Raw genomic sequence first — 22,673 nt, 5'->3', positions numbered from 1 at the left:
CCTATCCAAGATCATCTAGGGAAGCCTCACTTAAACAAAATCCACACTAGCTTCTAGATTAAACTATGAAAGTTGTGGTATTTCAGGATTCTAACACAATGGCCCTTTTCACAGTGCCATTCCAAGTTGGATACTATTCACTGTTGGCCTGAGTCCAAGTAAAGTGATACAGAGGACCAGGGTTTTATACAATTTTCCTTCCATTAATAAACCATATCTGAAGCACTATAGTCATTTCAAACAATGCTGCTTTCCCCCCTCCACCCTTTTTTGCCACACAATCTTCCTCGGACTTTTAAAAATGTTCTAAGGTGAGAGGTATAGCACTCAAGCCAATGCATCTCAATGGTGTCGCTAAAGTGCTATAGTTCTCACCAGAAACTAAGGGTGTCAAACATGCGGCCTGGGGGCCATATCAGGCCCCTGAGCAACTGGCTGTCATCTGCTTCCTTCTCCCTCTCTCTTTCTTCCTTCTGCATAACAGCTTGCTTTGCCAGGCTTGCTCAATTGCACAGGTGCTACAGAGCAAAACCTCTATTTTCTCCATTGGCTGAGGCTCCTCCCTTAGGGAGAAAGAGGGGAAGTACAGCTTGCTTTGCCAAGCTCTCTCAATCATGCAGCAGAGCTACTGAGCCAAGCCTCTCTTTCTTCTATTGGCTGAGGCTCCTCCCCCTCCTGTTTCCCTGGGAAAGGAAGGAAAGAGCCAGAGTTTCCTTTGTCCAGTTCCCTGGATCCCATGGGAGAAATACAAAGAAAGCACCTTTAAGATCTATGAGTGCTAATGCTTTACGTATGTCTTATTTAAAAAAAATTTAGTTGTGTTTGTCTGTGTCCTTTATAAAATTTATATCTCTGCTACCTAATATTAAATAGGTACACACATGGCCTTGACATGGCCTGGCCCGTCAAGGTCTCATTTATGTCAGATCTGGCTCTCATAACAAATTAGTTTGACACCCCTGCCTCAGATCATTTTAAAAAGTCTAAGGAAAACTGTGCAATGAAAAAGGGTAGGAGAAAAGCAACATTGCAGGAAACACTATGGACATTTTAAACAGCACATCACAGCGACTCAGAAGTGCAATGAAAGGGCTGAAGATGGAAAAAAGCAGTTTCCCTCAAAAGTGGCTCAACCATGCTTTGCTAACCCGATGCAAGTGGGTTTGTATGAAAAGGTACATAAATTCTGCTAACGGCCAGTTACTAAAACCGGTCTGTCTGAAAAAATCCATTAGCAACCAGTTACTAAAACAGAATACAAAGGCAGTTTGAAAAGGGTCAATTACAAAACCAAAAGTACTTTTCACTGTGTAAAGCATTCACTGAAGCTAGTGGATTTGTTTAAAGTGCTAAATTGTCTTATTTGGGCAAGGAGGAACATGTTCTGCCAGCAGACTAAATGGACAGTTTTCAGGATTGTTGTCGTTTTCGCCCAGACTGATCTTTTGTTTGGCCCTAAGCTGCCTGATAGATTTATTGCAAACTTAGGTCTGGGTTTCTTTTGGAGTCATCAATTACTTTCCAGAATGCTGAGAGGGACAAAAGAGAGCAATTAGACCCCTCTCTCCCTCTGCTCCCTTCCAGTATGCACTTACATACACATATTAGCAGCCAGAATCGACTCACTAGTGGGGGGAGGGGAAAGACATTAGTGAATCTCAATTTGGGATGATCTGATTATTTCACGGATTCACTGCTAGAATACAACAGACCAGGCAAATTTGAAAAACTAACCAGAAGTTGCTTTCATCAGAAATCAAAATTATCTTTACCACTGCAAAAACATGAACTGTATTGTGGTAAAGCAAACCGGTATTGATATTATCACAAACTGGCTATTACTAAGGAGAAAATGTATATTGATAAAACTGAAAATTCTTCCCAACAAATATATAAAATATTAAAAGCCTTTTGAGTAGAATATTGATTTTGTTGTAAAAGTTTAGAGTACCCCATAGTTTAGCAGAGAGCCCTCTCATAGAAAACCAAAAATAAACATCTTCTCCTTATCAGATGGACAAGCCCCTGCCCCTTCAATATTACTGGTTACCTACCTCCAGGTGGGGCCTGGAGATCTCTCAGAATTGCAACTGATCTCCAAATGACAGAGATCATTTTCCCTGGAGAAAATTGCTGCTTTTGCAGGCAGGGTGGACTCTATGGTATTATCGAGTACTGAGGTCCCTCCCCTCTGCTAAACCACAAGCTCCATCTCCAAAATCACCAGGTATTTTCCAGTTCAGAGCTAGCAACCCTATTTACCACAGACATTTTATAGCGGTGCTCACTACCCTTTCTCAGCATTCTGAAACTGCTGCTGGCTCAATAAGGCTGAGGACTAGATCATCCTCTGAATTCAGGGATGCAATTCTGTCCTCTGACGTTACACCCTCTGGTTACCTAAGCCCTGCAAAATATTCAGTTCTTGGTATGTTTGACACAGTCAACAGCATCAACAATTATCTTCCATCCAATGAACAAACACTACTTGTCCAATAACTACCAGCCCTTGCTCAGTTGGGTCCTACACTACTGTGAATGAAGCAAGTTCACAGAAGTAATTTTGACACTTCCTCACCACACCATAATCCCCTAAATCTCAAAAAAGCTGATACCAATGATCAGGTGTACCCCTGGGGAACCATGTGGTAGGTGCTAGGAGGGAAGGAAGAAAACAGCAGATAAAAGAAAAATACCAACAAAAAAGCTTTTAAAATGTGCATCAGCTGGAGAGGGGGTGGCGTAATCTTGCTTATTTCATTTACTTCTCTCTCCCACAGGAACTCCCCATTAATAATTTACTCTGCTACCTAACTTCAAGCTTTCACCTTTAAATACAGGAGCCAGATTCCAAGGAGAAGGCTTACTTTATCAGCCACATATGTCCTCATGACTCAGACTTACATTACTGAATGTTTGAAATAGGAAATTTAGTATTGGTTTGTTTCAGCAAATGTATATACCACCTCTCCAGAGATCAGCTCGAGGTGGTTTATAACTAAGGTTTAAAAAGCCATTAAAACACACCCATTAAAAACAAACTTATTAAATAATCCACTAAAAATCAAGGTCATTAGAAAAAGCCAGAGTTTAACAACAGCATAAAATAGACACCAAGTATCCTAAAATGATGTAGCTAAAATTATCCTCTGCTAAGAAGCAGCCCATAAACATTTAAAAGATAAAACTCTTTAGCCTGGGTAAAAAGGATTCTAAAAGTAAGAAAGGTAGGTGCCAGGTGAGCCTCATGGGTGAAGGCATCCCAAAGGTGAGACATCACCTCCAAATAAGTCCTGTCTCTGGTTGTTATTAATCTCCCTCTGAATGTAGGGTAGGGTTGCCAAATCCAATTTAAGAAATATCTGGGGACTTTGGGGGTGGAGCCTGGAGACTTTGGGGGTGGAGCCAAGATCAAGACTGTGGCAAGCATAACTGAACTCCAAAGGGAATTCTAACCATCACATTTAAAGGGACGGCACACCTTTACAATGCCGTCCTTCCATAGAAAGTAATGAAGGATAGGGGCACCTTCTTTTGGGGCTCATAGAATTGGACCCCCTGGTCCAATCATTTTGAAACTTGAGGGATATTTTGGGGAGAGGCACTAGATGCTGTACTGAAAATTTGGTGCATCTACCTCAAAAAACAGCCCCCCCAGAGCCCCAGATACCCGTGGATCAATTCTCCATTATTTTCTATGGGAATAAATCTCCATAGGGAATAACAGAGTTCCCAACAGACATTTCCCTTCCCTCTAGGCTTCCCAGTCCCCAGGTCCCAGCGGGGGATCCCCCATTTTTACAGGCTTCTCCCTGCCCCCAGCCAGCTGGCCAGCGGGGGAAGCCCCACCCCACAGTCATCATGTAGTTGTAGAGCTCCTGCAGGTTTAGAAACCTGCAAACTGATCCATTTGTAAAATGTGTGCCTTTAAGGCTGTGCAGGAAACAGGAAGGGCTTCATGGGAAAGGGTCAGTAACAGTTTCGATGGAGAAAGGCCCCTCCCTTTCTTTTGCTTTCGTTTTCACAGCAAGTAAAGTTCTGCAGCAACAAGATCTAGTAAGTATTTGTGTGTGAGAGAGAGGGGGAGGGGGCAGGGGATTCCCTGGTTTGGAGGCCCTCCCCCCCTCCCGCTTTAGAAAGCGTGGGGGGGGAGGGAAATGTCTACTGGGCACTCTATTATTCCCTATGGAGAACGATTCCCATAGGGAATAATGGGGAATTGATCCGTGGGTATTGGGGGGGCTATTTTTTGAGGTAGAGGCACCAAAGTTTTAGTATAGCATCTAGTGCCTCTCCCCAAACTACCCCCCAGGTTTCAAAACGATTGGACCACAGGGTCCAATTCTATGAGCCCCAAAAGATGGTGCCCCTATCCTTAATTATTTCCTATGGAAGAAAGGCATTTAAAAAGGTGTGCTGTCCCTTTAAATGTGATGGCCAGAACTCCCTTGGAGTTCAATTATGCTTGTCACACCCTTGTTCCAGGCTCCACCCCCAATGTCTCCTGGCTCCACCCCAAAAATCTCCTGGCTCCACCCCCAAAGTCCCCAGATTTTTAATTGGATTTACTCCCCTCCCCCCGCTTTCTGATGACCCTGAAGTGAGGGAAGGGCCTCCAAACCCGGGGATCCCCTGCCCCCACCTGGAGATTGGCAACCCTAATGTAGGGTCACAGAAAAGAGGATCTTAACTGACAGGGGTGGAGTGGAGACAGTCCTCCAAATACTCTGAAACCATTTGAATATTTGTGAATTTCACAGAATGTAAATCAGAAATAAAAGAGAAGTTAAACATATGCTTTTGGTTGACAGAAAAACTGTGTAAAATGTCTGTAATTCAGATTTTTTTTAAAAATCAGATTTTTCTGAAATTGAGTCACAATGTTCCATTCATTGGGTTAGGTTCTTTACATTAAATTCCAGACAGGCAGAACAATTGTTCTTGACTTTGAGATACTAGAATTTCCAGGAATGTTAATGACTAGAACACCACCATGCCCTAACTACACAGCCATTTGTACAGATGCAGTGTAAGATGTAGTACAAATATACCCCAAATTTAAAAAGAACGTCAGTCTAAGAAAATTTAAGTCAGAATATCTGAATAAGTCAGAATATCTGACACTATTACCAATTCCTTCCATTAGAGATTTTACCAATTACCTAATCTATTACTCCACTAGGTATTAGTGAAAAAGGAATGTTACCAAACTTTGCAGACTAGGAATATAACCAATCTTTGCTGACCCATCTTTTAAATTTTTAAGATCCCGGTTTCAATATTTACTTTCTTGCACAAGTCAACTTTATCAGTCTTTTGAATTCTGCGTACAATTTTTCCCATTATAACTAACGCATTTTTCAATGTGATTTCTCCATTATTTTGGTGTATAACTCAGAAAGGAATACAAGTGATGCAAAATGCCAAAAACTGAAAAAAAAAATCAGGAGATCCTAACAAAAATCCTAGAAGACTTTCAAAAGAAATGCACATGAAAAATTCAAAACCACAGTGTTTATATTCATACTTTCCTATTTTCAACAGAAGAAAGACTATTTATTTATTTATCAGATTTATATCCTGCCCTCCCCCAATAGGCTCAGGGTGGCTAACAACAGTTTAAAAACATTAGCAAACATATTAAAATTAGATCTATAAAAACATTTCCATATATACTAAAAATCCAAGATGGCAAAAAATACTATATTTATCCAAAAGAAAAAGCAGTCCCTCCCCCCGCACTCCTGAGACATACTTGTCAAGAAAAAGAGGTGTTTTTCTCACACTCAGATACAAGATATGCATTGTAATGCAAAGCATTTTTGTGTATAAATTTTTTTCTGGGGTTCAGGGTTGTTTTCCTTTCATGTAAATTAAAAAACAGATTTCCCCCGCTAAAAAGTAGCCACAGCAACAGTGATTTTCCTCAACTTTCCAAAACTTTGTATCAGATACTTCTCTGAGTTAAGAAAATATATGTATCCTATGTAGCATCAATGTGACAATATTACATAAATGCATGACTTTGCAAAGTATGAAGAAATATTTCCAGTCACATGTAACTTGATAAATAATACAAACTTCACCTTTAAAGGCAAAGGTGGTTTGGAAAGAGAGGATGACTCTCAGGTTCCAGTTCATACAGAACAATCTTTAGTACCTTTAAGGCAACTGATTTGCTTCTGTTACAACAATGTATTAGCACTTCAACAGCTTGGAGATCTTTGCATGACCTTGAAAACAGAGATGTGCTCACTACCTTTGATAAAGGCACATTCATCACATTAGTTACAGAAGCTGACATCCTGCTGTACCACATCATAAGTGAAAGTTGACGAACGCCTCCAGGGCAACTGAAAAGAAAATCATGAGCACTAGTGTGCAACTTATGTTATGCTAATTCACCATACTACAGAAGGCACAAACAATTCCTCATGCCTTCAGAGATGAAGTCAGAGACCAGAAGAAACAGCCCAAACCAAATATGAAAGCATGTATTGATTGTTTTTAGGAGTATACTATTGATCTTGGTTTGCATCAGTCACCTTGAAAGAAACATTACAGCAACAGAGAAGAACAATATGCCACCAAGTCTCAACTGACTTATGTAGACCCCAAACCATGGTGTATACCGGGGATGTCAAACTCATTTGTTACAAGGGCCGGATCTGACATAAATGAGACTTTGTCGGGCCAGGCCATGTCAGGCCGAGCCATTTGTGCACCTATTTAAGATTAGGTAGCAGAGATAGAAACTTTATAAAGGACACAAACACAATTAAAGGGTTTTTTTTTATTAAAATAAAACACACTTAAAGCATTAGCACTAGCTGGTCTTTAAGGTGCTTTCTTGGTATTTCTCCCATGGGTTCCAGGAAACTGGGCAAAGGAAGCTCTGGCTCTTTCCTTCTTTCCCCAGGGGACCAGGAGGGGGAGGAGCCTCAGCTAATAGAAGGAAGAGAGGCTGGCTCAGTAGCTCTGCTATGCAATTGAGACAGCCTGGCAAAGCAAGCTCTGCTCCCCCCTTGCTCCCCAAGGGAGGAGCCTCAGCCAATGGAGAAAATAGAGGCTTTGCTCTGTAGCTCCTACGCAATTGAGAAACCTTGGCAAAGCAAGCTGTGATGCAGAAGGATGCAAAAGAGAGGGAGAAGGAAGGAAGAGTAGAGGTGGCAGCTGAGCCCATCTCGGAGGAGCAGCCACGGCGAGCGGAGAAGAGACCGCCGCGCCGCAGCCGCCGCGCCCGCTCTGCCTCTGGGCGGGCCGGGAGCGTGGCGAGCCGCAAGTCCGGGTCCTAGAAGGGCCCGGATTCGCGGCTCGCCATGCTCCTGGCCTGCCTCGCCCTCCCCTGCGCTGCTGCCGCCTCTTGGCTGCTCCTCCGAGATGGGCTCAGCCTGGGCCCATCTCGGAGGAGAAACTGCGGTGGGCGGGGAGGGGGCGGCAGCGGCGCGGCGGCCGCCGGCTCCAGGATCCGGCGGCTCGGCGCCATTTTTCCCCTCTCCCCCCGCTTCCATTTTTTGGGGGAGCGGGGGAAGAGGGTGGAAATCCTGGGGTCCCCCGCCAGGGTGGGAGGGTTGGAAGCCTAGCCCTCTGATGGCCTGATTCGGCCCCTAGGCCACATGTTCGACACCCCTAGAGTATACTCTGGGGTATTCTATTGATGCAAACCCAGGAGTATATTATCAATCTTGCATCATGTGGAAAAACACCATTTTAGGCCTGTGCTTGTCTGGGAGTTGGCTAGAGGAGTCTATAAAACTCTAGGCAAGGCTTTGGCCTAGTCTATTCCTCCTTCCCCCTCCCCTCCTGTCTGGAAGCAGCACTTCTGAGGAGGCCTCCTAGAGAGACAGGAAGTCTTTCAGGGTGGTCTCCCAGAAGGCTGCAGGAGGGAAAACCAGTTTCTGGGCAGGAACTGGGTTTTATATTAGAGGTTTTTGGAGGGAAACGGGCAGTTAAAAGTTGTCAGGGGAAGCTGACTCAGGTTGAGTTTTGATTTGAGTCTTGGTGACTGGTGAGTCGGTTCTGGATGGTATGGTAAGGCCAGTTATATATTAGAGAAAGAAGGAGCGTTAATCCCTACTTTCATTTATTACTTCTGTTCACCCTGTATTTAAAAATGCCTGTAAATAGTTATAAATTTTAAATAAATATTTTGACTGTTTAAAAAGGTAGTCCCTCTGTACCACATAGGTTCCCCAACCGCCTTAGACCACGCTACTTCAAGAGGGAAGTCCAGGGAAGGCACACAGTTGGAAAGGGTGCCAATCCTCCAGGGGTCTCCCAAAGAAGGACTTTGGTCTCTGGCTTAACCAGGTGCTGGGTTGGCAGAGGACCTCAAGGTCACAGAACTGGCAAGGGGGATTGGGAGTTCTGTTCCTCTTGGTCAGGAACCCGTAAATTGAACAGGTGGTGGCAGCATGCGCTAGTGAGGGTAAGAAGACAAGCTCCCTCCAGGGGTTGGCAACTCAAAAGGGAGTTGACGGGATCGGGTCTGAAGGCAGAATCGGGCCAGTTCCGTCACACATCAGAAACCCCCATCTTCCTGGGTGATCTTCCATTCAAGTACCTACTGTGGCTGATCCTATTTAACTCCCGAGCCCTGATGTGCACAGGATAATCCAGGATATTTGGTCTACTCTGCAGAAATAAGTATAGTTCTAATCTTGCAAAATTATGTGAGGAGCCATTAAGTAAGGATGACATTTAGTAAAGCATGCAGACTGAATGTGCCATACGTGGATGTGAGCTCATGATGATTTAGAGGAATCACTACAACAAATATCACACTCTCCTGGATTGCCCAAGTTAGCCTGATATCGTCAAATGCTGGAAACTAAGCAGGGTCAGTCCTTATTAGTATTTAGATGGGAGACCACCAAGGGAGTCCAGGGTTGCAACGCAGAGTCAGGAAATTACAAAGCACCTCTGGATGTCTCTTGCCTTGAAAACCCCATGGGGTCGGGTTGCCATAAGTCACCTGTGACTTGGCAGCAAAATAATAATAACAACAACAAATATTGGAAGCTAACTCTCCCCATATGAGCCCCGAAGGTTGCTACGATCTGCCAACCAACACCTTCTGGTTATCCCTGGCCCAAAGGATGTCCATATTGCTTTGGCCAGGGCCTTTTTGGCCCTGGCCGCAACCTGGTGGAATCAGCTCCCTATAGAGATACAGGCCCTATCGGATTTGTTACCTTTCCATAGGGCCTGTAAGACCGAGCTGTTCAGCCAGGCGTTTGAGTGAGGCAAGCAGGCGTCCTTTTTATTGCCTATACCAGGGGTGGCCAACGGTAGCTCTCCAGATGTTTTTTGCCTACAACTCCCATCAGCCCCAGCCAGCATGGCCAATGGCTGAGGCTGATGGGAGTTGTAGGCAAAAAACATCTGGAGAGCTACGGTTGGCCACCCCTGGCCTATACCTTCGGCTATCCTCCCCCACAGTGATCCACCACCTGATTTATCATATCTGGGCCACTGATGATACTCTGACCTGCACTATGAGCCCACCCGCCTTTGTCATATAGTACTGTATTGTGTTTTAATTACATTTTATTGATTTTATAGTATTTGACTGGTTTTATCAGGCTGTGATCCGCCCTGAGCCCGCTTGGGAAAAGGCAGAATACAAATTTACCAAAATAAATGAGTCATCAGTCGTCCATTTAGTTCAGTATTTCCTACTCAGACTGGCAGTTAGTTGCTCTCTGCATCTCACACATTCTTTCCCAAAACCTGCTACTGGAGATACCAAAGACTGAACCTGGAACCTTCTGCATGCAGACCAGCCTGGCTTTTTGGCAGCAGAACCTGCTACAGAAAGCACTTCCAACAAAAAGCTGTCTGTATGTGCTGTTCACACGCTGCATTAGTAATACTGGTCACAGTACAAAATAAAGAACTACTAATAATATAGAGATAATATTGCAGCTCTTTTTTGTTTTCTAAGGTTTGTTTCAGGAAGTATGCTGCATGAAACAACTTTTAGCCTGAGAGGGATGTTTTATGGATATAATTTTAGGCTGCAGAATGCTGAGTTTTTATGCTTTCGACTTGTTTAGTGCTGAACATTGGTATGCTAATTTTTAATGATTTTATTGTATTTTTTTTTTACTTTATGTGCTGCAGAGAGGGGGGAGATTCTTCCCCGCTGAGGACTTGACCAGCCCAACCCCAAGCCAGGGGCTGATGCAATCTGCTGCCACCACAACCCAGTGCCCCCCCTTGTGGCTCAGGGGAGAATGCACTCGGCCTAATTCCCACCCCCATGCATGGCACCCATATACATACCCAGTTTCCTGCTCTGTGCAGCCCAGGGAACGACCAGCTGAATCCCCACAAACGAGGTACACAGACAAACTGCACATAGCACAGTCAGGCTGATTCTTTCTCTCCCCTCCCACCCCTGGGGTGATAGGAACTGGGTGGGACAGAGGGATGGCCCTTTTTCGGGACCAATTTTTCCTCCCAGTCTGTGCCTGATGAACTGTCTCAAATGTTGTAAATACAAATTACACAAAATACTTAAAGAAGCTGGACTAGTGCACTAATATTAATATTCATGTATTGAAAATTTATATTTTGGAAGTTATTTACTATGACTCTCAATGTCAAAAGTCACTGGCCTAAAAAAACTTTTTCAAATTTCTAAAATATTGCAAATGCAGAAGAAAATTAACAGTTCCCTGCCTTCTATACTACTTCACAACAGTATGACAGGCATATTATGTTATGTATTATATATCACTAGCCTGATTCATCTGCCACAGGTAAATAAACTAGTTTAATAGTTAGAAAAATAATCTCAAACTCCTTTTTTTTTTTTACTTTTGACCTGACTATTCAACTGTCTGGTCCTGACTGCCATAGTCCAAAACTTGGTGCATTGCATGTACCTTTGTTACTTTATGCTGACGATATGGTGCTATTGTCCTGCTCAAGAGTGGGCTTAAGACATCTGTTGTCCCGTTATGTTCCGTATTTTACTAATAATAAGCTCCAGCTCAATTATAAGAAGTCCAAAATCTTGGTTTTCTCAAAAAAGTGGAGACTTTACAAATGGGTTACTGATGGTAAAGAGATAGAGCAATTCAAGTATTTTAAATACTTAGGTGTCTATCTTCAATATAATGGGACTTGGTCTACCCATAGCAAGTATGCAGTGAAGACAGCTAACATCAGTGCATCTGCCATAGCTCACTTTTTTATGGCAGAGGTAACCGATTTGTGCCAGCTGCCATAAAAATATTCAAAGCCAAAGTGATTTCACAACTTCTATACGGCATCCCAATCTGGATTGGATCTTATGAATGTGCTATCGAATGTGTCCAATCCAAATTCTTGCATAAAATTCTGGGCATGCCAAAATGTGTCCCATATGCAGTTATCTGCTTAGAAACTGGCATGCCTTTAATGGTTACTAGTGCATGGCTCATGACCTTCAAATTCTGGCTACGCTTGCACTATAACTCTGAACCGGAGAGCTATATCTCTCAAATGCTCTCTGAATTTAATTTGTCAAATTGGTCAGCACATATTGAGAGAAAAATCAAAGCAATGGGTTTATCCCTAGAACTACTGTCCATGCTGTCCTTCACCACCGCAGTCCAACAAATTAAAAACGGGTTGCTAGATATTAAGTGCCAAGACCTATACAGTCTGGCTAAGAAAACTTGTCCCCCACTGAGTTTTGAGATCTCTCTTAGTACTTGGAAAATGGCCTCATATCTATCTATCTTGCAGGTGCCACAGCAGCGTAGAGCTTTTACCTTGCCAGATGCAACACCATGCCCTCTGCCATTCTTTATGGAAGATTTAACAAGTCAGCCTACTCAGATACTGTCTCTGTAAGCAAAAATGTGTGGAGTCAATTACTCATATTCTTCTTTATTGTAATTTGTATACTGATCTTCGTCACAAGTATTTACATCCTCTTAGTTAGCATGGTTGATTGTTCTGATGCACTTAAGGTCTATAGACTTTTGAACAATACTTCATCTAGTGTCACTGAGAAAGTGGCTAAGTTTCTTTATTCTGTTTTAAAGGTACATCAGAGGATCTCATAGAAACAGTTTATGCTTTTCCTGACGTATATGTGTGCAATCATTCCATTTTATCTTTTTTAACCAATTTGCTGTGATATATATATATATATATATATATATATGTATAAATATATATATATATATATATATATATATATATATATATATATATGTGTATATATATATATATATATATATATATATATATATATATATATATATATATATATATATATATATATATATATATATATATATATATATATATATATATATATATATATATATATATATATATAAAATGCCAACATAGGCTACCTTGACTTTTGACATGGAGGGGAAGATTTCAGAAGATTCTTAAAGCAACTACTCCCCAAAGTTTTAGAAGTGAGCAAGAAAACCCTCCCATACTTTAAATGCCCTTTAACATTAAGGATTTCTGGATCTCCTCTGAAATTAACCAAAAGCAGAGACCTCTTTGCCAGGAAGTTACCGGTAGTTAAGGGGCATCTTTACTAGCAAAGAGAGACCAGATCCCCGCGGGGAAGCTTTTGGATAGGCGACAGCCTCTCCAGTGCTGCAGAATTGCTTTGCAGATCATAGTGCTACCCAAACCCAGCCTTCCTACTCTGGCGCTTACGTTTTTATAGAGCGTCACCTGACGGGCAAAAAAACCCCACCCAGCAAGATTCCAGGAGCCCCATCAGCTGGGCTGCGAGCGGCAGCGCTGGCTCTCTGTTGGGTACCGCCAGGGCCTTGCCCTCCCCTTCCGCGGCAATTTCTATGCATGGCGCATCAGACCCGAGCGAGCCTTTTGGAAGGCGCCGCCGCCTCCTCTCCCTCCAAGCGCGCGTCTCCGGGGCAACAGCAGCAGCCCCCGGCGAAGAGCGGGCTCTCGCCTCCGGCTCCTCTCACCTGCTGCCCTCAGCCGCCCGCCCGCCCGCTCGCCAGCTGCCGCCGCTTACCTGCTGCCCGGCCGAGCGGCCCCCGATGCGGGTGTTGAGCCGCTCGTGCTGCGTTTCGTTGCCTTCCTCCGTGCTGTAGAGCAGCCGGAAAGGGACGATGTTTTGCCGCTCCACGAAGCGGTCCTCATCCCTCCGCTCGAGCTCTGTCAACAAGGCGTCTCCTCGGAGAGAAGAAGGAGGGCAGAGTCACGAGCCAGGCATGGGGTTGATTTACCCCAGAAAGCCGCGGCGCCAGCAAGAGGAGAGGGGAGCGGGCATGCAGCCCCCACTGCAGGCACAGGAAGCAAGAGGGGGCTCTTTAGGAGAGAGGTCCATCTTCGCCGGGGAGGGGAGGGGAGGGGAGGGGTGTCATCTCATGCTTTGCAGAAAACCAAGAAATGTTACGTTACCTCGCAAGGGGGGGGGGGAATACCCGCACGGGCACAAAATGCAACTCGCTCTCGTTGGTCCCCCTGAACGCGTTTTGGGAAGGCTGAGCGAGGGTCACCCACGCATCATGGATCCCTTTTCCCTGCCAGCCGCGCCGCATGCTGCAATCCCGAGGCAAGGTGAGGCGGTCTTACCTGCATGCCTGGAGCGAGCTCCGGAGAACGTCCCAAAGGCACACAGCATCAAGGAGAGCAGAGAAGCCCCGGGATGCATGGCTGGGCTCTGGCGAGCCTCCGCTCCTCTCCTCTGCCCAGCCCGCCAACGGCAAGGCTCACAGGCAGGCTTGCATGGTGGCGAGGAAGGCGCTCCTGCTCCTGCCTCTCCTAGCGGCAGTCACGCATCATTGTTGCCGCCGCCTCAGTGCTGCATTGTGTGCCGCTGCCTCCCCTCGGCTGCCTGAGCGGGCTTACTGCACTGGGCGCTTTGCTGGAGCTCAGAGACGGCAAGCTCCGCCCCCCTCGCCTCGTCCACATGCACAGCCCTAGAGCCGAGGTATCACTAGCCAAGCCCGGCTCCCTCTCGCCTCCCCCCACCCTGCTGCAAAAAAACAAAACAAAACCCCCAAAAACGTAGCTTTGGAGAAGGCAGGCAAGACGGGGAAGCTGGGAAATGTAGTTATGAAAGTTCTTCGAAACTCGTACCTCGTTCTCTAGTTCTTGGGGGATGTTTAGAACCTACGCAGGGGCTAGAGGTCTAGGTAAGAAAATTAGTACCACCAGGACAGCAGAACAAACAAGCTGTTAAAAGGGTGTAAGGAATAAGGAACGCTTTATTCGAGGTGTATATATTAGCTGTGGATTGTTCTGGTCAGCACTTAAAGTAGGACAGCTAGGGCTTTTTTATTATTTAATTTTACAAGATAAAAAAACATATCTACAGCAGTCATCTATGAACATATGAAGCTGCTTTATACTGAATCAGACCTTTGGTCCATCAAAGTCAGTATTGTCTTCTCAGACTGGCAGCTGCTCTCCAGGGTCTCCAGCTGAGGTTTTTCACACCTATTTGCCTGGACCCTTTTTTGGAGATGCCAGGGATTGAACCTGGCTGGGACCTTCTGCTTCCCAAGCAGATGCTCTACTACTGAGCCACTGTCCCTCCCCAAATCATGTATCTAAATCATACATAAGATATACATAGATCTATGATCATCAACTACAATAATCCACGATGTCCAGATCATACACTAAACAGAAACTACAATCCTGTCATACAATTTGTTAAACAAATATATTGATTTAGAACTTATATACACTCTTGATTTTTCACTTAACATAAGAGTAGCCATGTTAGATCAGGCCAATGGCCCATCCAGTCCAACACTCTGTGTCATACAGTGGCAAAAAAAAAAATTATATATACACACACTGTGGCTAATAGCCACTGATGGACCTCTGCTCCATATTTTTATCTAAACCCCTCTTGAAGCTGGCTATGCTTGTGGCCGCCACCACCTCCTGTGGCAGTGAATTCCACGTGTTAATCACCCTTTGGGTGAAGAAGTACTTCCTTTTATCCATTTTAACCTGTCTGCTCAGCAATTTCATCGATTTCTACTTAAATATCAATTTCTACTTAAATATCTTCTAACTTTTCCAACTATCTTCATATCAAATAATTTATTATTACAAACATATGTTGCTTGCCGAAAATTGAGAATAGAAATTAAATAAGCATCATTCTGTTTTAACTTAAATTTATTCCTGATTTTCAGCTATATAATTAAAATATTTTCCTTGACATTCTGAGATCCGTCTGTTATGTATATAAGATGTTAGTTTTGCTATTATCGTATGTTCATATAATTTGTTCTTCCATTCCTTCAAATCTAGGCATCTTTCTGCTTTCCACTTTGCTGCAATTACTCTTGCTTCCGACATAATATACTTAAATAATTCACTGTGTGTTCTTGTAATATTGATTTGATTTCTTTAGTCCATAAATTTTCCCACTGACCCATAGTTTCTCCAAATTTGCTTTAAAGTTTCACATCCATTTTATCATACAATTTTTAATTTGCTTCATTTCTGTGTCATATTGCAATAACATTTGATAAAGATAGGCTTATTTTGTTTGGACTTTCTAATGGATAAACCTGACTGCCTGCATGTTTAGTTCAACTTATTAGAGCTTAAACTTTCAGGGGTTAGAGCCCACTTTGTCAGACTATTACTAGGCACACTTCTAGTTAAATTCATAAACAGACTTCATTTGCACATTCAAAGAAGCTTTGAATCTTTCCATGCAATACTTGTGTATGTGAAGTTCTTGACATATCTAGGTAAGAACATAAAAATACCTGGGCAAGGTATTTGAATTCTATGAATGTGTAAAATTGAACAAAGCTGTCATGTCAATAATACAGCAATAGCATGCTTAGGCTCTTGAATCAAGTGATACGTAGTTTTTGCATTTATAAATTGAATGTGCAATCTACATGGGCTACCATGAATTTTCAGCTCAGTTATTCAAAGATTTGCAGAGGATCAAATACTTCGCTCCTCTCGCTACAGCCAACTTTTTCAGAAGATTTACACAAATATTACAGATAATGGCTTATTACTTAAGAGTCGAGTGTTAATTACAAAGAACAAATTAATTTCTAGACTGTGTTTGGAGCTGAGGTCTCAAGGAACACTTTTGAACATCTTAGTGGCAGGTACCGTGAAGGCCACATTGCTATCTCTACCTGTTGTTCATTTATAGCAGGGGTGGGGAACCTTTTTTCTGCCAAGGGCCATTTGGATATTTATAACATCATTCGCAGGCCATACGAAATCATCAACTTAAAAAACAGTGCTCCATCAAGGGAGAATGATTCAGACCAGCAAAATTAATACAAATAATTGTTTTTCTATTTGAAGTCATGTGGGGTGAGCCTAATCTGGTGCTCACCCCCCCCCCGGCCTGTTGCCCTAGGCAAATACCTAGGTCTAGGGCTTTTTTTGTAGAAAAAGCCCAGCAGGAACTCATTAGCATATTAGACCACACTCCCTAATATTAGCATATTAGGTCACACAATCACTAGCATATTAGGCCGCACCATCTAGAATAATCAAGCGCATCCCTCCCTCCCTTTGGAAACTGCAACTGTTCCCAGCAGACCTTTAAAGGCATCCACATACCCCAGCAGCAGTCCTTCACAATGCCCACCATTCAGGCTCCAGAGAGAGAAAGAGGGAGAGAGAGGAAGGAAGGAACAGAAATAAAGAAATGGGCCGCCCTGTGGTTTGACTTGGCCCAGCAATCCCCGAGGGCCAGACCAAGTGATCTTGAGGGCCTGACGTTTCCCATCCCTGATTTATAAGATCCTCAAGACCTGTTTGTTATTAGACTTACTGGCTAGTTTTCAGTGCTCAAAGAAGATTCTAATGTATTGTTTATTTTCAAGTGCAACACTCTATTAAGCCAACTCACAAGTTCTTCCTCTAACTAGAAGAAAACAAGATTCAGGTGGGTAGCAAAGTGCTGGTCTGAAGCAGCAGAACAAAATTTGAGTCCAAGGGCACCTTTAAGACCAGCTAAGTTTTATTCAAGGTATAAACTTTCGTGTGCACTTCCAAAGCACACAGAAGCTTATACCTTGAATAAAACTGTTGGTCTTAAAGCTGCCACTGAACTCAAACTTTGTTCTGTAGAAGAAAACTAGTATACTAATATCTGGAATCCATCATCTACACAGTCATCGTGTCTGTCTACTAAAGGTAAAAGGTAGTCCCCTGTGCAAGCACCAGTCATTTCCAACTCTGGGGTGACGTTGCATCCCAACATTTTCATGTACACACACTCACTGTTCCACATATACAATAATGCTAAAATCCAAGAATTTGAGCAAGAATTGCCCAGTTCTTAAATGGAATGCAAAATAAAGCACCAGTTCATTATTTTGTCTCATTTGTTTCATGTCCGCCTTGTATCTAATCAAAAGGCACACATATCTGGAAGACTTAAGCTGCAGGCAATGCAATATAGGGGAAATGCATTATCTTGCAAATATTGTTTACTGATAAGTATCTTACCTTACCATAAAAATCTGTACTCATTTTATACTCTTACATAGAATTTTAAGGCAGTACTATTATAAAATTGACAAGTGCATTTTTATTAGTTGCCAAGCCAACACAGCTCAAAATGAGAAAAGGTAAAGACATTTTAAAAATATATTATTTTGGATGATCAGTAAACAAACATTAAGCATGCAGATGCTTAGGTATTCAGCTGGTATTCTGTAAACAAACATTCCTGCCTGCCACTGGAAATCCCTTTCCCTGCAATCCAAGGATTTGAAGAAAATATGATTGTGACATATACATTCCTGTCTGCCTCAGCAAATCCAGTGGTCCATCTGGTCCAGTATCCTGTTCCACACAGTGGCCAACCAGTTGCCTAGGGAGTGTTACAAATAGGCTGTCTCCTTTTTAATTGGGGGAATTAGCTCAACCTTCCAAGGTTGGTAAAATGAGTACTCAGTTGACTGGGGGTAAAGTGTAAACAACTGGGGAAAGCAATGCCAAACCACCCCATTAAACGTCTGCCATAAAAATGTAAAAACAATGTCACCCCAGAGTTGGACAACTGGTGCTTGCACAGGGGATTACCTTTACCTTTTTAAAGTTTCAAAGTGTGCATGCAGACAAAAGCTTATACCCAGAATAAAACTTTGTTGGTCTTAAAGGTACCACTGGACTCAGACTTTGTTCTGAAAATTTTAAGTAACTGTTGTTCATGTGAAGACTAAAAATGAATACTCTGTTTAATAATCATGTTAAAAATTAATAACAATGTGGAGTTTGCTCCAGAAGAACTGGATTTTCTACAGTGTAGCAAGGTTATATTTCCATTGCTCTCTCTGTAAAAATGAGACTCAAATGAGACCTGAAGACGACCTAGATGCTTTCTTTTGTTGGCTGAGATTCACCTGCAATAGAATATAGTCAATAACCTACCCCAATTACTCAAGGAAGTCTTATCGTAAGAAAAGGTTGTAAGGTGAGTTCCTTTGACTTCTTTCCTCTGTCTCCTAAACAATCAAACCTTTATCAGTGTGCTTTTCTGCACACCCTTTGCTAAATTTCAGCTACCTCCTTTATAATTATGTTACCTTCTTTGGCCCTCAAATATGCCAAACCAAGCAACCAATTGTCACGGAATAGGGACATTTCTAATGCTTAGTTCAGATGTAGAGTTCATTTAAAAAGGCACATTTTCTCTCTTCGTTTCCCAGCATAAAAAGTATACATACAAACACTTGGAATAATATGCACATAAGGGCTTAGTACAAGAATAATTACTATATAGTTTATTATCAAAACAAAGTTTTCACAAATAAAAATTTTCATTTTGAATGTTTATTCAAAACTCACAGTTGTAAATAAAGCATTAAAATCCAATAAATGGTGACGAGGAGGCAGAAGTAGAAAACAAAGACCGCAGAACATCTGCATGATGGTCTTCCCAAGTATCTTTTATCAGACTCGACTCTTTGTTCTCTGTCATACTTGAAAACCCCCCAAAATCTGAATTTGCTTCACTGGTCTGAAACAGTTCTAACAGTGCTTGTGTTGATGAGCTCTGTACATTTTTTGCCTTTTTTGGAATGGATGGTTCATCAGTCCTCTTTAAGTATGACTCTATATTTTGTTTCTGATTTCCTTTATTATTCCTCCCTATGGATGTTTTGACTTTTCTACTAAGTTTTATGGAAGGTGAGCTATTGTCCATCAACTTGCTGGGTTCCTTGTTTGCAGGAAGACTATGTGGAAGGAGTTCTGTTTCCAGAAGAACTGAAAGTTCTCTTGGAAAGTTACTCTCCACACCAAGGATAGCATGATCTTTATCAACGGTTGAATTTATCTTCTTCAAACATTTTGTTGGCAGAACCATATTGTTCAACTTTCGCTTTGGGTTTGCTGCATAGTCCTCCTCACTAAACTGAGATTTTCGAATACAAGAATGTAATGGATTTGATGAAAAACTTTGTAAATTTTGTCTTGATATAGGCTCACAATGCTCATAAATTTCAGGCAAGGTTCTCATGGACACTTTACTTTCTTTCTTAACAGGCAGTTGCACGAAGTTTGCAGACAAAGCAATATCTGTTAAATGTGAAGATTTTGGCTTTTTATTACCTTCTGTATTGCCACTGATCTTTCTTTCTGCTTCTAAAGAATAGATGGTATGGCAGGAATTGACAGAACAGGCAGGTTCAGAGATAGGAGAATTAACTTGTGCAGATTTGTGAAATATCTGTGTACGCTGAGAATCTTCTTTCATTATATGCATAGTAATGTTTTTCCTAGAATACCATCTCAATGGGATGTCTTGCCTTGTCAGTCGATCTTTCAGTTCATCTGTGCTTGTTCCAATAAGGGGAGCAAATTGTCCAACACTACATTTTCTCCTAATATTAAGAAAGGTACAAAAGTAAACATTCAAAGCGAATCTTCAAACACAACAGAAAAAATAGAACTGCTCATAAGACATATGGATTAGATGTAATAGATTACTTCTTTATTGCTTCTTTAGTCCAAAGCTTTGTTTACCAGTTTGCTGTTTGAGGCAAGTCAACATCAGCCTTACTGAACAGCAAAGTGATAAACTATTCTGTAGGGCTAATGGTGTGTGCATATATGTTGATGTTGGCCTTCAGTTTTAGGCTTTTCGACATGTTCAACTTACTCCTGTTTTTCTTGACAGTCAATCCACAAGCAGTGGAATGGGTTTGAACACTGTCCTTCTGCACATGTGCCCTCCCCCTCTGCTTTTTCACAGCTGTGGAGTTAGTTCATTTTCTTCCACATCTGGCTTAAATAATCTGAATTTTCAAGGGGGAGTGTTGTTGTCATCAGTCCAATCATCAGTAGCATCACAGCACCCTCCCTTTTAAAAACAGCTCTAAAATATTGATATCATTGTAATGATAGTTCAAGCACGTTCTCTGAATTGCCAACTTTCATTTTTTTAAAAAGTAAGTCTCAATTCCTCTCCCTTGTGGACATACACATAATTTTCCCTTATATCCCTTTGAGGACAACACTAAAGCCTTATTTTTTTTCCTTTTTAATGAAAGCTGGGAATTCAGAGAACCTGCTTAAACAATCATAATAACCCTATATTGATATATTGATATTTTATGGCCTTTAAAATAATCAGAACTGAAGACACTTATTTCCAGGAAGCGCTTTGACAATGACAACAATCAAATCATTGACAAGAAAGCTGGAAGTGGGTGGAACAAAGAAAACCAACAGAAACATTACACACAAGGTATAAAACAGAAGAGGATTAGGATAAAAGTGGTCTCAAATAAACTGAGGGGGAAATGGGGGGAAACCAAACCAAAAAAAGAGAACTAAGGTCACTACAATGTGTGCAGTAACTGGGGGATAAACTGAAGCAATATGTGGCCAGAACCAAAAACAACAACAATATCTTGCAGAAAAATCCTTGATGTAGAAGTGAAATAGTGGTAGGAAAGAAAAGGGCTGGGGAGGTGGTATGGGTGAAAGTATGGGCAGCAGAAGACAAAGGGCAAGAGACAAGGCTGCTTTAGTCTATTAAATTACATCTATCTAGGCTATTATTAGCACTGCTACTGTGCTTTTCTCCAAACTCTTCCATCAATCCACATGTAGTACGGAAAGTGGCAAAGTAAAGAAAGGAGCTGTGGACAGGAAATACTGTTTACAATACTTCACAGATATAGCTTCTAGAAGAAACAGACATGCATATTTTCAGGTACCTCTTAATCTACGTGGAACCATGAGAAAATGTTTAGGATATAAAAAGGTGAAATTCCCCTAAAATAACTCAATCCCAAAGAATAGGTGCATATATGAATACCGATATTAGCCTTCCCATTTTTAAGCAGAAGTGAAGCTGCAGCAGCTATTAGTGTAATGGATTAAATGCTAGAAAACTTGAGCCTCCCTTTGATCTCTAAAAATGTTTCCTTGCAGTGTATATTTGAATATTTCTGAAACTATGCCTGAAATTTCAAGTTTCATTTTGGAAGTACCCTGAACAATGAAGCAAGGCACACCCAAAATTTCAGGATTCTCAAAATTTGTCTCCTAGAGATCAAAGGTCAGGTCTATCAACATTTTAAGCTCTAGAATTGGACTTGGCCTCTGGAGCTGGATGCCAAATGTTCCAATAAAGATATTCCTAAACACAAGTTACCTGAAATAGATTTTGGAAGTGATATCAATATTTCCAGGAAAACAATCATGCCCTTTCTGAAATAGCAAAACTATTTTGGATTAAAATAAAAGACGTAACCAACATTTACAAATAAAAGACAATTTCAAAACATGGTTCTTTTTAAAATTTTCAAAATTATTTGACTGCAAGGTTACTTAGATTTTATTTACCTTTTAGTTTTTGGTGTATTCTCTCTTAAATCAACAAAGTCACAAGGAAACTGGGATATGATGTCATCTACAACTTGATAGTGAGAACTCTGTGCAAAGTTTTGATGTTGTTCACTTTCAAGATGCTAAAAGTAACAGAGAAAAAAATGTATTGATAGTAATGCAAGAAGTCATCAATATATCTATCAACATGGACAAAGCAGCCATTTTCTCCAGGGAAACTGATGAGCTCCGTAGCCTGGAGATCAATAGGAATTCTAGGAGATCTGCAGGCCACACCTGGAGGTCAGCAACTCTGCTTTAGTGACATTATTCAGGATGTATATGAGATAATCTAAGTATCAGATACCAGCTGTACATAGTTGTTAAAAATTCTGATGTCATCTGAAATTAGTGTTTGGTCTGTAACCATTCCCAAAGATCCTTTGGTAATTCTAAAGATAATGTTTTATTCTAATTTTTAGCACAGATCTCTGAAATACAACCCACTAATTATCAGAACGTGTTTTAGCTGTAACTTCCTTATATTTCATAACTCAGTTATCGCATATGTAATTTGTAGAAACTGGAAAAGGGAGGTCTTTAAGCATTCATTGAATTAGTTATCAAGATTATATTCATGACAAAGTATAGTATTGCCTATATATAAAGGATTAGTCATTTTCACATTTCAAAAAATTGAAGTAAATGCAACATTCAGAATTTGCTTATATTTTTAATTTACACAATATCTTCACTAACGGAAGGAATCTCATAACTAAATGTGCTCTGTTCATACCACAGCAATTCCATATCATCACATTTTAGTTTGAAACAGCTAGAAAATCCCTAGAGCAAGCCATCCCCTTCAACAAAATTAGCCTTAA

At 41.6% G+C, this 22,673-nt stretch overlaps 2 protein-coding genes across 14 annotated transcripts in view; both read right to left on the bottom strand.

The window, feature by feature from the left end:
- The window catches only part of ADAM22 (ADAM metallopeptidase domain 22), a 182,936-nt gene extending 169,092 nt beyond the window's left edge, over positions 1-13,844 (bottom strand). For 7 of the 12 annotated variants that reach the window (XM_060248452.1, XM_060248455.1, XM_060248460.1 and 4 more), the window contains exons 1-2: positions 13,570-13,843; positions 13,007-13,167 (exon numbers count right to left, since the gene is read on the bottom strand). In XM_060248452.1, coding sequence (XP_060104435.1) covers positions 13,007-13,167; positions 13,570-13,648 — 240 coding nt within the window. In that variant the 5' untranslated portion in view covers positions 13,649-13,843. Of the gene's footprint in view, positions 1-13,006; positions 13,168-13,569 lie in introns of all 12 variants that reach the window. The other 5 variants (XR_009555881.1, XR_009555882.1, XM_060248462.1 and 2 more) reach the window with 2 other exon arrangements.
- A 4,867-nt stretch (positions 13,845-18,711) lies between these two features.
- DBF4 (DBF4 zinc finger) overlaps positions 18,712-22,673 on the bottom strand; it is a 38,726-nt gene continuing 34,764 nt past the window's right edge. For both annotated transcript variants that reach the window (XM_060248450.1, XM_060248451.1), the window contains exons 12-13: positions 21,808-21,932; positions 18,712-19,835 (exon numbers count right to left, since the gene is read on the bottom strand). In XM_060248450.1, the coding sequence (XP_060104433.1) occupies positions 18,815-19,835; positions 21,808-21,932 (1,146 nt within the window). In that variant the 3' untranslated portion in view covers positions 18,712-18,814. The remainder of the gene's footprint in view (positions 19,836-21,807; positions 21,933-22,673) is intronic.

This window comes from Heteronotia binoei, chromosome 10 (genome assembly GCF_032191835.1).
Source record: "Heteronotia binoei isolate CCM8104 ecotype False Entrance Well chromosome 10, APGP_CSIRO_Hbin_v1, whole genome shotgun sequence".
NCBI classification, from domain to species: domain Eukaryota; kingdom Metazoa; phylum Chordata; class Lepidosauria; order Squamata; family Gekkonidae; genus Heteronotia; species Heteronotia binoei.
This window is presented reverse-complemented; position numbering and strand designations above follow the sequence as displayed.